General features: G+C 53.0%; 1 protein-coding gene across 1 annotated transcript; it reads left to right on the top strand.

Annotated features, from left to right (window-relative positions):
- Window positions 1-745: 745 nt before the first annotated feature.
- On the top strand, window positions 746-11327 carry IL10RB (interleukin 10 receptor subunit beta). The gene is made up of 7 exons (XM_030287901.4): window positions 746-945; window positions 2947-3070; window positions 4453-4622; window positions 6042-6226; window positions 7973-8123; window positions 8350-8507; window positions 10388-11327. The coding sequence occupies exons 1-7, from the start codon at window positions 891-893 to the stop codon at window positions 10580-10582; spliced, it is 1038 nt and encodes a 345-aa protein (XP_030143761.4). The 5' UTR covers window positions 746-890; the 3' UTR covers window positions 10583-11327.
- The last annotated feature ends 1924 nt before the right edge of the window (window positions 11328-13251 follow it).

Raw genomic sequence — 13251 nt, 5'->3', positions numbered from 1 at the left:
CTCTCTGTGGGGAAGGGTTCGGGGTGCCGGGGCTCCCTCAGCCCGCTCCTCTCTGTGGGGAAGGGCGTGGGGTGCCCGGGCTCCCGGTGCCCGCTCCGCCCCGTGGGGAAGGGTTCGGGGTGCCGGGCTCCCTCAGCCCGCTCCTCTCTGTGGGGAAGGGGAAAGGAAAGGGGTGCCGGGGCTCCCTCAGCCCGCTCCTCTCTGTGGGGAGGGGAAGGGCTCGGGGTGCCGGGGCTCCCTAGGCCGGTTCCCCTCTGTGGGGAAGGGCTCGGGGTGCCGGGGCTCCCTCACCCGCTCCTCTCTGTGAGGAAGGGCTCGGGGTGCCGGAGCTCCCTCACCCGCTCCTCTCTGTGAGGAAGGGCTCGGGGTGCCGGAGCTCCCTCACCCGCTCCTCTCTGTGAGGAAGGGCTCGGGGTGCCGGGGCTCCCTCAGCCCGCTCCTCTCTGTGGGGAAGGGCTGGGGTGCCGGGGCTCCCTCAGCCCGCTCCTCTCTGTGGGGAAGGGCTCGGGGTGCCGGGGCTCCCTCAGCCCACGCCTCTCTGTGGGGAAGGAGAAGGGTTCGAGGTGCTGGGGCTCCCTCAGCCCGCTCCTCTCTGTGGGGAAGGGGAAGGGCTCGGGGTGCCGGGGCTCCCTCACCCGCTCCTCTCTGTGGGGAAGGGCTCGGGGTGCCCGGGCTCCCTCAGCCCGCTCCGCCCCGTGCGGAAGGGCGCGGGGTGCCGGTGCCCGGGCTCCCTCAGCCCGCTCCGCCCCGTGGGGAAGGAGAAGGGTTCGGGGTGCCGGGGCTCCCTCACCCGCTCCGCCCCGTGGGGAAGCGGAAGGCGCCGGGGTGCCGGGGCGGCCCCGCTGGCGCTGCCATGGCGCGGCCGCCCCACCGCGGCTGAGGGAGCCGCCATGGCCGCGGCGCTGCGGGCCGCGCTGTGCAGCGGGCTGCTGCTGCTGCTGTGCGGTGAGTCCGTGCGGAGGGACGGAGGGACGGGACGAGCTCCCGGGCCGCGGGCACGGCGGGCGGCGCTGCCCTCACGGGGAGCAGCGGCGAGAGGCGCCTGAGGCGGCGGCGCCTCCGCGCGGCCCGAGCCCGGCGCGGCTCCGCGGGGGCAGTGAGGAACCGGGAGCCCCGACAGTGCCCTGTGGAGCCGGGACTCAGGCTGTGCTGGAAAACGGGGCCGGTCCTGCCGGGAGCGGGGCGCTGCAGCTCCGGGCGGGCAAAGCCGGGCGTGGGGGCGAAGCCGCGGCCCGAGAGCTCCGTGTCATTGTCTGCAGAGGGGACAGGAGGAGAGGGAACAACCTCAGCCTGGGCCAGGGCAGGCTCAGCTGGGACAGCAGCAGCAATTTCCCCATGGAAAGGAGGCTCAGGCCCTGGCAGGGGCTGCCCAGGGAGCTTTGGAGTGCCCATCCCTGCAGGTGTCCCCTGGAGGTGGCACTGAGTGCTCTGGGCTGGGGACAAGGTGGGCATGGGCCCAGCTGGGACTCCCTGGGCTGGGAGGGCTGGGCACAAACCTGAAACCCCAGAAGTATTTCCTCATCTCTTTGGATCCACATTACCCAGTGAAGCAATTTACCTGAAGGCTCCTCAGGTAGGCAGCACTGTGAGGGAATAATGCCCCGGCAAGGAAATGGGATTTTTCCCGGGAATTTACATGCCTGCCTCAGACCTCATCCACAGAGCAGGGGCACTGCTCCAAGAGAAATGAGAGGGACTTTGGACAAGGGATGGAATGCCAGGATAAAAGGGAGTGGCTCCCACTGCCAGAGGGCAGGGCGGGATGGGAGATTGGGAATTGGGAATTGTTCCCTGGCAGGGCTGGGATGGGATTCCCAGAGCAGCTGGGGCTGTCCCTGGATCCCTGGCAGTGCCCAAGGCCAGGTTGGACACTGGGGCTGGAGCAGCCTGGGACAGTGGGAGGTGTCCCTGGCGTGGCAGGGGTGGCACTGGGTGGGATTTGAGGTCCCTCCCAGCCCAAGCCAGTCTGGGATTTGAACTTCTGTGTTTGTGATGTGCACTGTGTTGGATTTATTTGTTGGGTGCAAGGGTAACACTGCAGGACCAGAGTCTGAAACAGGTTTTGTTTAAGCCAGGTTCAGATTTGAAACTCTTGTGTGCCAGCGGGGTGTGACTGACACAGGGATTTCATTAATTTCTGCATCAGCTGGGCACAGCTCAGGGGTGATTGTGGGCTGCTGGGGTGACACAGGTGACCTGAAATATCTCTTCCAGCCCTGATGATTCTGTGAACCACAGGCATGGAAAATGTGTTATTTCTCTTGGAGTCTGTCACTAGGTGTGACTCCTGTGACATTTCAGTGCTGCTCTGCTCTGGCAGGGTTTGTTTGTATTGTTCATTTGTGGTGCAGTAATGGGCTGGAATCTTTGCTATTTTAGTCTTAATACCTTCAATTATGCAAGAATAATTAAATCATAACAGTAATGGGCTTTTCGTTGATATTTTACACCAGTTTGGGGTTTCTTTGTTTCAGTTCCAAGAAAGAAGAATAACTGGGGTTTTGTCCCTTGTGAATAATGCTGACTGACAATACATAATTACATTTAATTATATGTAATAGCTTTCTTACCTTCAGAGTTGCTTCTGGTTTCTCTCTCTTTATCAGTCCCCACGCCCTTGTTATTCCCACAGTGCTGCTGGAGCACTGCTTAAGAAAACTGGGTTTGACAATCTCAGGGCGAGTTCATGCCCTGAGTGGTGGGCAGCACCAGCTCAGTCATGCAGGAGAAACGTTGGTGTCAGAAGCACTTACTGGAAGTCACCAGGGTGCCAGTAATTTGTTTTGTTGCATAAGGAGGCCGGAGAGGCATCAGGATTTAAATTAATTTACTTTGGCTCTGTTTTTGAATAAGCACCTAAGGCAAGGCAGAGGCTGCATTTAAATTTTGGATGAGTGACAAGTGCAGGAGCAAACAGTGAAATATTGGTTCTGCTTCCTCCCACAGTTTCTGGAATGATCCCAGAGCCCCAGAACGCAAGAATTTCTTCAGTCAATCTTCACAGCACCTTGCAGTGGGATGCACCAAGGTTCCCCAGAGGGAACCTCACCTACACTGTGCAGTCCAAGAGGTGGGGCTGGGCTGGGCTGGCTTTCCTTCACATCCCAAGCTCTGCGTGCCTGAGATTTGTGTCCTGTGCAGAGCACGGTCTGTCCCCTTATTTCAGGGACTTTTCTGTGCCAGGAGCTGTCCCTTTATTTCAGCCTGTGAGAGGCTTCTCTGCTGAGCTGAAGGACAGGGCAGAGGCATTTCCTGGGCATTCACACATTCACACCCAGGGCAGCTTTATCCTGTTTGTTTTGGAACCACAAACATATTCTGACATTGGGTGTTACTGGCTGTGTGTGTGGTTTTTATCTTCTGTGACTGAAGAGACCTGGTTGTGCGGAGTGTTTGCCCTTCCCTGACCTCTCAGATGCTCCCATCCCATCCCCATCCCATCCCATCCCATCCCATCCCATCCCATCCCATCCCATCCCATCCCATCCCATCCCATCCCATCCCATCCCATCCCATCCCATCCCATCCCATCCCATCCCATCCCATCCCATCCCATCCCATCCCATCCCATCCCATCCCATCCCACCCCTGCCATGGCAGGGACACCTCCCACTGTCCCAGGCTGCTCCAGCCCCAGTGTCCAACCTGGTCTTGGGCACTGCCAGGGATCCAGGGGAATCTGGGAATTCCATCCCAGCCCTGCCCACCCTGCCAGGGAACAATTCCCAATCTCCCACCCAGCCCTGCCCTCTGGCAGTGGGAGCCATTCCCTGGGTCCTGTCACTCTCTGCCAATATAAAAATTCTCCCTTTTCTTGAGAAGCCCCTCCAGGCACTAGAAGGAACTCTAAGCCTTGCCCAGAGCCTTCTCTTCATGCTTAGTTGAGGGAATCTTTTTCTAGATTCTGTAGCCATGGTCCCCTGATCAGTACATTTCTGGGCAGGCTTTTGATGCAAAGCAGAAAGGATCAAATATATTAAATATCATCAAGGCCAGGGGCTTGGAGCAGCCTGGGACAGTGGGAGGTGTCCCTGCCATGGCAGGGGTGGCACTGGGTGGGCTTTGAGGTCCCTCTAGCCCACACCTGCTGTGGTTCTGTTCCCTAAGCAGTTCCTGGTCACTTCCCAGCCCTGTTTTTCTCTGGCTTTTCCTCGTGAGCAAATCCTGGATGGGACAGCAGTGCCCTGCCGTGGCACTGGCTGAGTGTTTGCTGGCTTCTCTGAACTCCTGCCTGCTGAATCCTGCGACCCTACCAGGAAATGGGCATTTTTTAGAGTTAGAATTTTAGCCCCTAAGTTTATCATGGATTGATAGATGGGTGTAAAATCCCTAATGTGAATTTTACACGCACTGGGTACATTTTTGTGTCCCTTAATGCTAACTGCTCCCATTAACAGCTTTGTTAAGCCATTTAGCCGGCTGGAATGACCCATCTGTTTCTGTTCCCTGCAGCATCTACTACCCCGGGGACAGCTTTGAGACGCTGAGGACAGAGCTGAGGCAGCCCTGGTGCGACGTGTCCTCGCTGTCGCCCTACGGCAGCTACGTGCTGCAGCTGCGGGCCGAGGCAGGGCAGCTGCGCTCCCCCTGGGTCACCCTCACCTTCAAGCCCATGGATGACAGTGAGCCTTTTCATTTCCTTTTCTTCCCAAAAAATACTGCCTGCTCTGGGAGAGAAGCTGGAGGATGCAGAGTGTTTTACATTTAATGATGTTGTGCTGCTTCCTGGCTTCCTTTCCCCACCTCTGTCGAGGTCGGGATTGAAGGCACACCAAGGTTTTTCACATTCAGGCTTTGATGTTTATTTTTTCTTACCTATGTTACAGTGTATGAATTCTGCAGTATTTCACTGACAGGGTACAAAATGGCTCACTGTCTTTCTCTACAAGGCCTTTTAAGGATAAACTGTCCAATTAAGAAATGGCACCTCAATTATTTTCACTTTTAACCCAATACCCAACCACCCGTGCCCACAATGGGGACTTTTTTATCCAATTACACAAAACCACCCAAACCCATGGAGAAGGAGGTGAAGGAGAAGGTGCAGCCTCCACCCTAAAACCTCTATCTTGCTTTATATCTATTCCTGTATTCTAATCCCTTAAACTCTTGAATTTCCCACCCTGTGATATCACACACTTCTATCCAAACTCCACCCCACAATCCCAGTTCTGCCATTCCATTCTGGAAGCTTCTCCACGGCCTCAGGTCAGTGCAGTGTTCTCCTGGGGGTCAGTGCCTGGCAGCACAGAAATTCTGAAATTCTCAGCAGAGTTCCTACAACGTTGAACTATAAAATCTTAGTTGGAACACTGGCAGAAACCAGAGCAGGTTCACTGTCATGGTATTGATCACCTCTTTGGAGGAGATTTTCAAACAAAGCATCATTTTCTCTTAAAATAAGGAATGTTTCTATTTTCCAGCTAGGGAGAAGTTGTCTACAAGGAGCCAGACTTCCTGTATATCTAAATAAATTCAGTTACTTCCTTATTCGTTGCTTTGCCAGACAAAAAGCTTAATTTCTATTTTTTTCTTACTTCAAAAAAACCCCACTCTCACAGAGAAAGGTTAATTTTCAGCCAAGAAATCTTGATCGCACAAGCAGAAACAATTCAAATATTTTCATTTTTCAAGCTGCTGATAATCAAAGCCCCCTGATAAAACACTTTTCTAGAGGGCCTGCTCAGGACAGACAGAGATGTTGTGGCAGTTTGGCCCAGAAGGAGAAGTGGGTGATAGCCATGGAAATGGTCCTTCCTCTCTGGAGTCACCACAGCTGGCTAAAGGGAACCGAGTTCACTTCGAGGTGTGGGAACGGGGCCTGCCTTGGTACCTGGTGTTTAACTGCAACAACAAAATCAATTCCCAGAGCAGTTCTGTGAGGAAAGCACTAATTTGTGCCTGACCCAGGGCAAAGAAATTCCTTCCTTCTACTGCATGATTGAAAAGGTGACGTTTGGGCTGTGTGAGAATGCCTGGCTGAGACAGCTGAGGCTGAATTCCTCCTCCTCCTCCTCCTCTCCCTCTCCTCTCCTCTGCAGCCATCATTGGCCCCCCCGAGGTGCGGCTGAAGTCGGAGTCGGGCGCGCTGCACGTGGACGTCTCGGGGCCCTTCGCGGAGCACGAGCAGGACCGGTGGCCCCTGAGGCTCTACTACGGCTCCTGGAGATACAGGATCCTCTACTGGAGGAAGGGCAGCAGGGAACACCCGGCCTCTGCCTCCTGGGTATGCTGCTTCCCTGCCCTGCATCCCTGCTTTCCCTGCAAACGCTGGCCTGGGAGCTCCTGGGGGCTCAGAGCCCTGCAGCCAGGCTGGAGAGCTGGAAATGTTCAACCTGGAGAGGAGAAGCTCCAGGGAGAGCTCAGAGCCCTGCCAGGGCCTGAAGGGGCTCCAGGAGAGCTGCAGAGGGACTGGGGACAGGGATGGAGGGACAGGAGCCAGGGAATGGCTCCCACTGCCAGAGGGCAGGGCTGGGTGGGAGATTGGGAATTGGGAATTGTTCCCTGGCAGGGTGGGCAGGGCTGGGATGGAATTCCCAGATTCCCCTGGATCCCTGGCAGTGCCCAAGGCCAGGCTGGACACTGGGGCTGGAGCAGCTGGGACAGTGGGAGGTGTCCCTGCCCCTGCACTGGGGGGCCTTTGAGGTCCCTCCAACCCAACCCAGTCTGGGATTCTGTGATTCTAAGAGTAAAAATGGATCTCTACTAATTACAGTTAATCAAGTCTCTTCACTACAGCTGGGACTCAGAGTAAATGCAGGAGCTGTACATTTACACAGCAGCATGGACAGAATTTTCTCTTTCCATAATTATCAATAACCCTGTGTTTTTTCCCTCTCAGTGGGTCTTTGGGCTTTTTACCCCCAGAAATATCTAAAAATGGGTAAGGCTTTTATTGACTGTGGCCACCTGCAGCTCTGCAGTTTGTATCCACTGCAGTTCCCTTTCTCCCTCTCAGGGCCAGCCTCTTCCACAGGCAATTGTGCTCCTCCATGCACAGTGCATGGAGAAAGATCATTAATAATGTACTAATTAGAGCATTTAGGCCTGTGTTTCAGGCAAACAGGAAGCCTCTGAGCAGCAGATCCCAGTGCCAGTTAATGAGTGCTCTGTACATCAGTGCAGGTTTATATAATGGAGTCCCCCATGTGTAATTCTGATTTTAATCTGTTTCTGTGCAGTGCTTGCCTGGCTAACTCCACGGCTGACTTGTGAGGTGGCTGCTTGCTCCAGGGCTGAAACCTGCCTGGAGAGTCTCCTGCTCCTCTGGAGGGATGCTCTGCAGTTACAGGGACATAACTGACCCTGAACAGCAAATTCATCTGCTCAGCCGCCTCACAGCTCCCAGAAATATTTTCTTTCTTTCTTTCTTTTGGTTTTGTCTAGATGACAGATCACAGAATCACAGAGTTGGGAAGGTTGGAAGAGCCCTCTGTGGTCATCAGTTCCAGCCATTAACCCAGCACCCCGTGTTCACCACTAACCCATGTCCCCAAGTGCCACATCTACACATTTTTAACTCTTCCAGGGGTGGGGACTGCACCATTTCTCTGGGCAGCCTATTCCAGGGCTTTTTCAGTGAAAATCTCTTTCCTAATATCCAATCTAAAACTCCCCTGGCACAACCTGAGGCCTTTTCCTGTTGTGCTGTTCCTCCATCCCACTTGCTCCCTCTGCAGTTAGATGTTTAGTTAGTTAGTGTGTAACTGTGCTCCTAGCTGATCTCATTTGGTTGGGTGACAGCTCCTGGCTGCTACCAGATCTCATTTATCATCCCTCATTAGCCTAAAACTTCGTTAGTGCTGCTGGAAACAGCCCAAAGGTCAGTGCTGTGGATGCTTGTACAGTAATTGTGATTGTAATTCAGCACAGTTGTAATTGAAATTGCAGTTCTTTGGTTGTTTCCTAGCTAACTGCCCAGCTGAGTCACTGGTCTCACACGCTTCCATGTTTGTGCTTTGTGTGTTTGCAGGTAGCTCAGGTGGACACCAGGCACAGCTCTGAGATCCTGGCCCAGCTGGAGCCATGGACAGTTTATTGTGTGCGAGTGCAGGCGCTGATTCCCGAGTGGAACAAGACAGGGCAGCTGAGCAGGGAGCTCTGTGAGCAGACAACCCACAATGGTAACCTGGCAGCTGGAGATCATGGAATCACCCCGGGAGGGACCCCAAATCCCACCCAGTGCCACCCCTGCCACGGCAGGGACCCCTCCCTCTGTCCCAGGCTGCTCCAGCCCCAGTGTCCAACCTGGCCTTGGGCACATTCCACTGAGAAAGTGATCATTTGAAAATAATCACTCAGAAGTGAATAATGACGGTTTTAATTTGGTTTTTTCCTTGTCTCTGGCAGGTGTAACCCCTGTGTGGATAATTGTGACTGTTCTGGTGGGGTCCATGCTGGTCGTGGGCACAGCTGTCACCGTGTGTTTCTTCTCCAGTTTTTACCTGTACAGACTCTTCAAACATGTGTTCTGCCCATCCTACATTTTCCCACAACACTTGAAAGAGGTTTGTTTCCTGACCAACACGTGAAAATTGGCCTTTCCAGCAGAGCCACTTGTTTTTTCTAGGCTCTCAGTGCCAAAACATTTAGAGCTTCTTTTATTTTGCCTCCTCTCACTGGCACCTGATGGTCAGTGATTGGTAACTTGCCATCACCAGCTTTTTATGGCTGATGAAACAGGATGCATTTGTTGATTTAGAAGTGAGAGAGTACCAGGTGTCAACTTCAGTTCCTCATTTAACCAGTAAGCAACAGAAATCTCTGTCTCTCCTGCCTCCTTTTAGGCTTAAACCAGCTCCTTTTTTCCCCTGCAGCTAAACCCTGTCACGAGTTTTAACTTCAGGAAAGTGTCTGAGGAAGGAAGCTGGGCTAGATCAGCTGTACCAGAGCAGCCTGGGCTATGGAAGGTGTCCCTGGCCGTGGCAGGGACAGGATGGGAAGAGCTTTGGAGTCTCATCCAACCCAAACCATTCTGGGAATCTGGGATTCTATGGAGTCTCAAAATTCCAGCTAAAAGGAGAGCAGTGACAGCAGCCATTGCTGATGGGGACCCACTGCCCCTGTCACACAGCCAGAAGACAAAGAGGCTGCAGCAGGATCCCTTCCCAAAAACAAGGATGTACAAAATGCTCCTGCAGCAGCCTGTGCTCTCCTGAGTCCCTGCAGTTCTTCTGGGGCTTTCATTTTCACTCAGAGCTCAGCACCCCAGGTTTGAGCTGACTCCTCATGCTTTAGGTTGCTCAGCATGAGGAGTGTCATGGAATCACAGAATCCCAACTGGGTTAGGATAGGAGGGACCCCAAATCCCACCAGTGCCATGGCAGGGACAGCTCCCACTGCCCCAGGCTGCTCCAGCCCCAGTGTCCAACCTGGCCTTGGGCACTGCCAGGGATCCAAGAGAATCTGGGAATTCCATCCCAGCCCTGCCCACCCTGCCAATCTCCCACCCAGCCCTGCCCTCTGGCACTGGGAGCCATTCCCTGTCCCTCATCCCTTGTTTGCAGACCCTGGAGCTCAGAGCCAGGCAGGCAGCACCAGATCCACACAGGACGTGCCCGAGGCTCCTTTGCTCCGGGGGTCTCTAAAGACAGGAGAGCTTTGGGCTGGTGCTGCCCCAGGAATCAAAGGGCAGCTGTGCCTCCCTGAAATGTGCTCTGGCCAAGGCAGTGCTTTGACTAGGGGAACGTTTCAATGGCAGGTTTGGGCCACAACATTCCCAATCCCAGTTTGGTAGAAAAGGGTCTGATAGTGAGGATATTTGTGCTGATTTTTGTATCTGCAGTCCCAGCACTCCTGCCAGCAGCTGGTTTCTCGCTCCAGATTCAGCTCAGAATTGTTTCATCGGAGGGCCCCAGGACGAGCAGAGGGATGGAGCAGCTCTGCTGGAAAGGCTGGGAGAGCTGGGATTGCTCACCTGGGGCAGGAAAGGCTCTGGGGCAACCTCAGCGTGGCCTTGCAGGGCCTGAGGGGCTCCAGGAGAGCTGCAGAGGGACTGGGGACAGGGATGGAGGGACAGGAGCCAGGGAATGGCTCCCACTGCCAGAGGGGAGGGTTCTTGACAAATCTCTCTTCCCCTACAACCCATTTACTGTTTAATGTTTGTTCCCAATCAAAACTGTTTGGGTTTTTTTTCCAAGTTTCTGTCCCAAACAAGACTCTGAACCCTGGGGTTATTCTTGAAAGGCACTTCCCTCTTGCACCCAAGCCTGGAACAGGATTTTAGGGAGGAAATTACACTGTTGGCCCTATGGGACTTGTAGGGCCTGAGAAATCCACTTGATGTGTGCAGAACAATCCCAGTGTTGTTTAATAATGCCAGTGTTTCTGAGCAAACGGGATGGGACAGCTGGAGAGACCTAATCCTCACTTCCTCTTCGTTTCCCAGTTTCTGAGCAAGCCTCCCAGTGCTCCACAGCCTTTCCCTCCGCTTCAACAAGAAGAGCTCCTGGTTTGTGACAAGCTGACAGTGATTTCAGAGCAACCCCAAACCCTCAGTGAAGGGAGCAGGGATGAGGCCAGCAGGACACCAGAGCTCCCTCAGGACCCTGCACAAGGAGACCCCGACTCAGGAAAAGCCTAAATATCCTCCCCGTTCTTCCTTGGAACAGGAGAAGCAAATGGACTTTTGGGTTTATCTCATTGTTGTTCTCCAGCAGGAAAAATCCACAGACAAACACGGGGTCACAGACTTTTGACAGAATAATTTTATTTTTTTAAGTACAAGAAACTTGGCTCTAAATGAGGAATTAAAAGATCCATAACTTTTGCAACTGTTGGTTGTGGCTCCCTTAGGAGTTGTAGCAATTCTGGCACTGATTATGACACTAAAAAGGAAATGTCATGTTTATATATAATACTAATTAATTTAACTTTGATGAACTATTTATTGCAAAAACAAATCAAAATGTTTATAAAAGAAAATAGTATTTTCTAAGGAAAGACCTGATCTGGTTTATTTTTTTCTAATGAGAAATGATGTGTTTTTAAGGATGTCCCCATTGGCATCATCTTTATATGGAATTTATTCTTCCCTGATGCAAAGTTGTGATGTTTTTAGGGTGGGGTGAACTGATGTCTGTGGGAAACTTGGCAGCTGAAGTGGGAGTTAAATAAGGTTAATTTTAATTATCTGCTGATGTGTATTCCTAATTTTAAAAATCCAGGGAGCTGTGACTCCCTGTTCCAAGCCCAGCCTCACCTGCACAGGTGGGTAAAGGCTGTGCCCAGCCCTGGGGCAGAAGTGGGACCTTTGCACGGGCACTGACCGGGTTTGTGTCATTGCATCAAGGTGGGAGTGAGCAATTAAATTCTGTCACCAAAAGGAACCTTCCAGGAGTGAAGTTGTGTCATCTCAGCTTGATGTGGGAATTGCAGAGACTGGGGTTTTTTTTTTCAAGATATTTTGTTTAACTGGTGCTTTTCTGCACCTCTCCCCAGGGCTGCTCTGGGAATGCTGATCCTGTGTCCGGATCACCACGCCAAGGAACAAGCCCAGCTCCCTGTGTGTTCCCTGTCCCTCCTCCCACAGCATCTGCTTCTTTCTAAATTTTATTTCCCCCTTTCTCCCCTTTTATTTTGGCTTGCAGAGTGGCAAAATGCCACTGCACGTGGAGCTGAGAGGGGCTGGAGATCCCTGCCTTTCCTCAGTGCTCCTGGAGCTGCTGCTCGGCGCAGGAGGCCAGTGAGCTCCAGGCAGTGGAACCCATCAGCGTTTCCAGGGGGTTTCAGGTACATTCTTCTCTCTCTCAGGATTTTTCATAGAGCAGCACAGAGGAAAAAAAGAGAAAACAATTTCTATTTCTGCTCCTTGTTTTCCTATGTGGAATGTGCTTGGAGAATTGTTTCCCTGGGGTGTTGCTTGGTTGGATTCTGGTGAGGATTGTTTGAGCTGGTGGCCAATCCAACCCACCTGGGGCTGGGCTCAGAGAGGGTCAGGAGTTGGGAGTGAGTCAGATATGGGAGTTAGAAAAGTAGGTTTGAAGTTTTAGTATCTCCTTTAAATAGTATATTAATGTATTATAGCATAGTTATAATAAAGAAATCAGACATCAGCATTTCTTCCCACCGGGCTCAGCTGCATTTCCAGCACTGGCTCTGCTCAGGGCTGGTAGGGCAGAGATAAGGCTGGGCCAGCCCCGTGCAGCCTCATTGCTGGGCAGAGCAGGAAGGACAGCTTGGGCTGCTCGGGGCATTGGGAGTTTGGGTGGAAACAGGACAAGTGTCTGCCAGGACATCACAGCAAAAGGTGCCCAGAGCAGCTGGGGCTGCCCCTGGGTCCCTGGCAGTGCCCAGAGCCAGGTGGACACTGGCACTGGAGCCTGGCACAGTGGAAAGTGTCCCTGCCCCACAGCCTTGGACACCTCCAGGATTTAGGGGCTGCTAAAACCAACCCAGATGTGTTTTTTTCAGGCTGCTGTGCACTTTGGCTTGCTGCAGAAACCTTCCTGCCCCACGCCCAGGAAGGCTGCTGTAGGTGAAAGGCCTCTTCCCCTGCCACAGCTTCCCTGAGAGTCACAGGGTGAGCCAGGCCTGGGGACAAGGGCAGCCTCTGCCTGTCCCCACATGGCTGTGTGCACGATAATTTAGAGGGAAGCAGCAACTGACAGGAGAGTTCATTTTGAGCTGAGCTTCTGGACATTGTGATGACAAGTCAATAAATCAGGTGAACTTTAACCATGTCCTGATGTCAGCTGAAAGTACAGAGGGATGCTGGAGGCTGCTCACTCTGGTACAGCGTGTCTGGCACAGCCACAAAGAAAACAAACCCCTTGAAGGCCTGGGAGTGCTTGGAAAAAGATTTCAGACCTGAAATGCAAAGAAAAGTGGAACAATTAAGGAATAGGGAAGTGGGGAAAACTGAAGGAGAAGAGTCTGAGCTTGTGGTCAGTAAAACAGATTCCAGAGAGGGCAGTGAGGGAAGGCAGACAGGAACAGGTCAGAGAATTCCAGTCATGGCAGTGGAGGGAGAAAGAGGAACCCGAGCCCAGGACCACCCAAGGGGTCAGGGACACAGTCACCCCCAGCTCCACATTTTTGTCTCTCTCTATTTCCTATTGGGAACTTTGGGGTCTTTTCTGCCCAGCAGGTCCCCCCCAGTCCAGAATGAGTCCAACTGAACAGCAGAGCCAGAGAGGCTTTCAGAAAAATCCATCCCAAGCTCTAGAAAAGCTTTAAAATTGATTCTTAACCAGAAACACTTGTGCTTGTACCTCATGCCTTTTGTTTTCCCTGAGGCAGAGTTGGAAAGAT

The sequence above is a fragment of the Taeniopygia guttata genome, chromosome 1 (assembly GCF_048771995.1).
Source record: "Taeniopygia guttata chromosome 1, bTaeGut7.mat, whole genome shotgun sequence".
Lineage (NCBI taxonomy): Eukaryota > Metazoa > Chordata > Aves > Passeriformes > Estrildidae > Taeniopygia > Taeniopygia guttata.
Note: the sequence above shows the minus strand (reverse complement) of the source record. Positions and strands in the feature narration are given on the sequence as shown.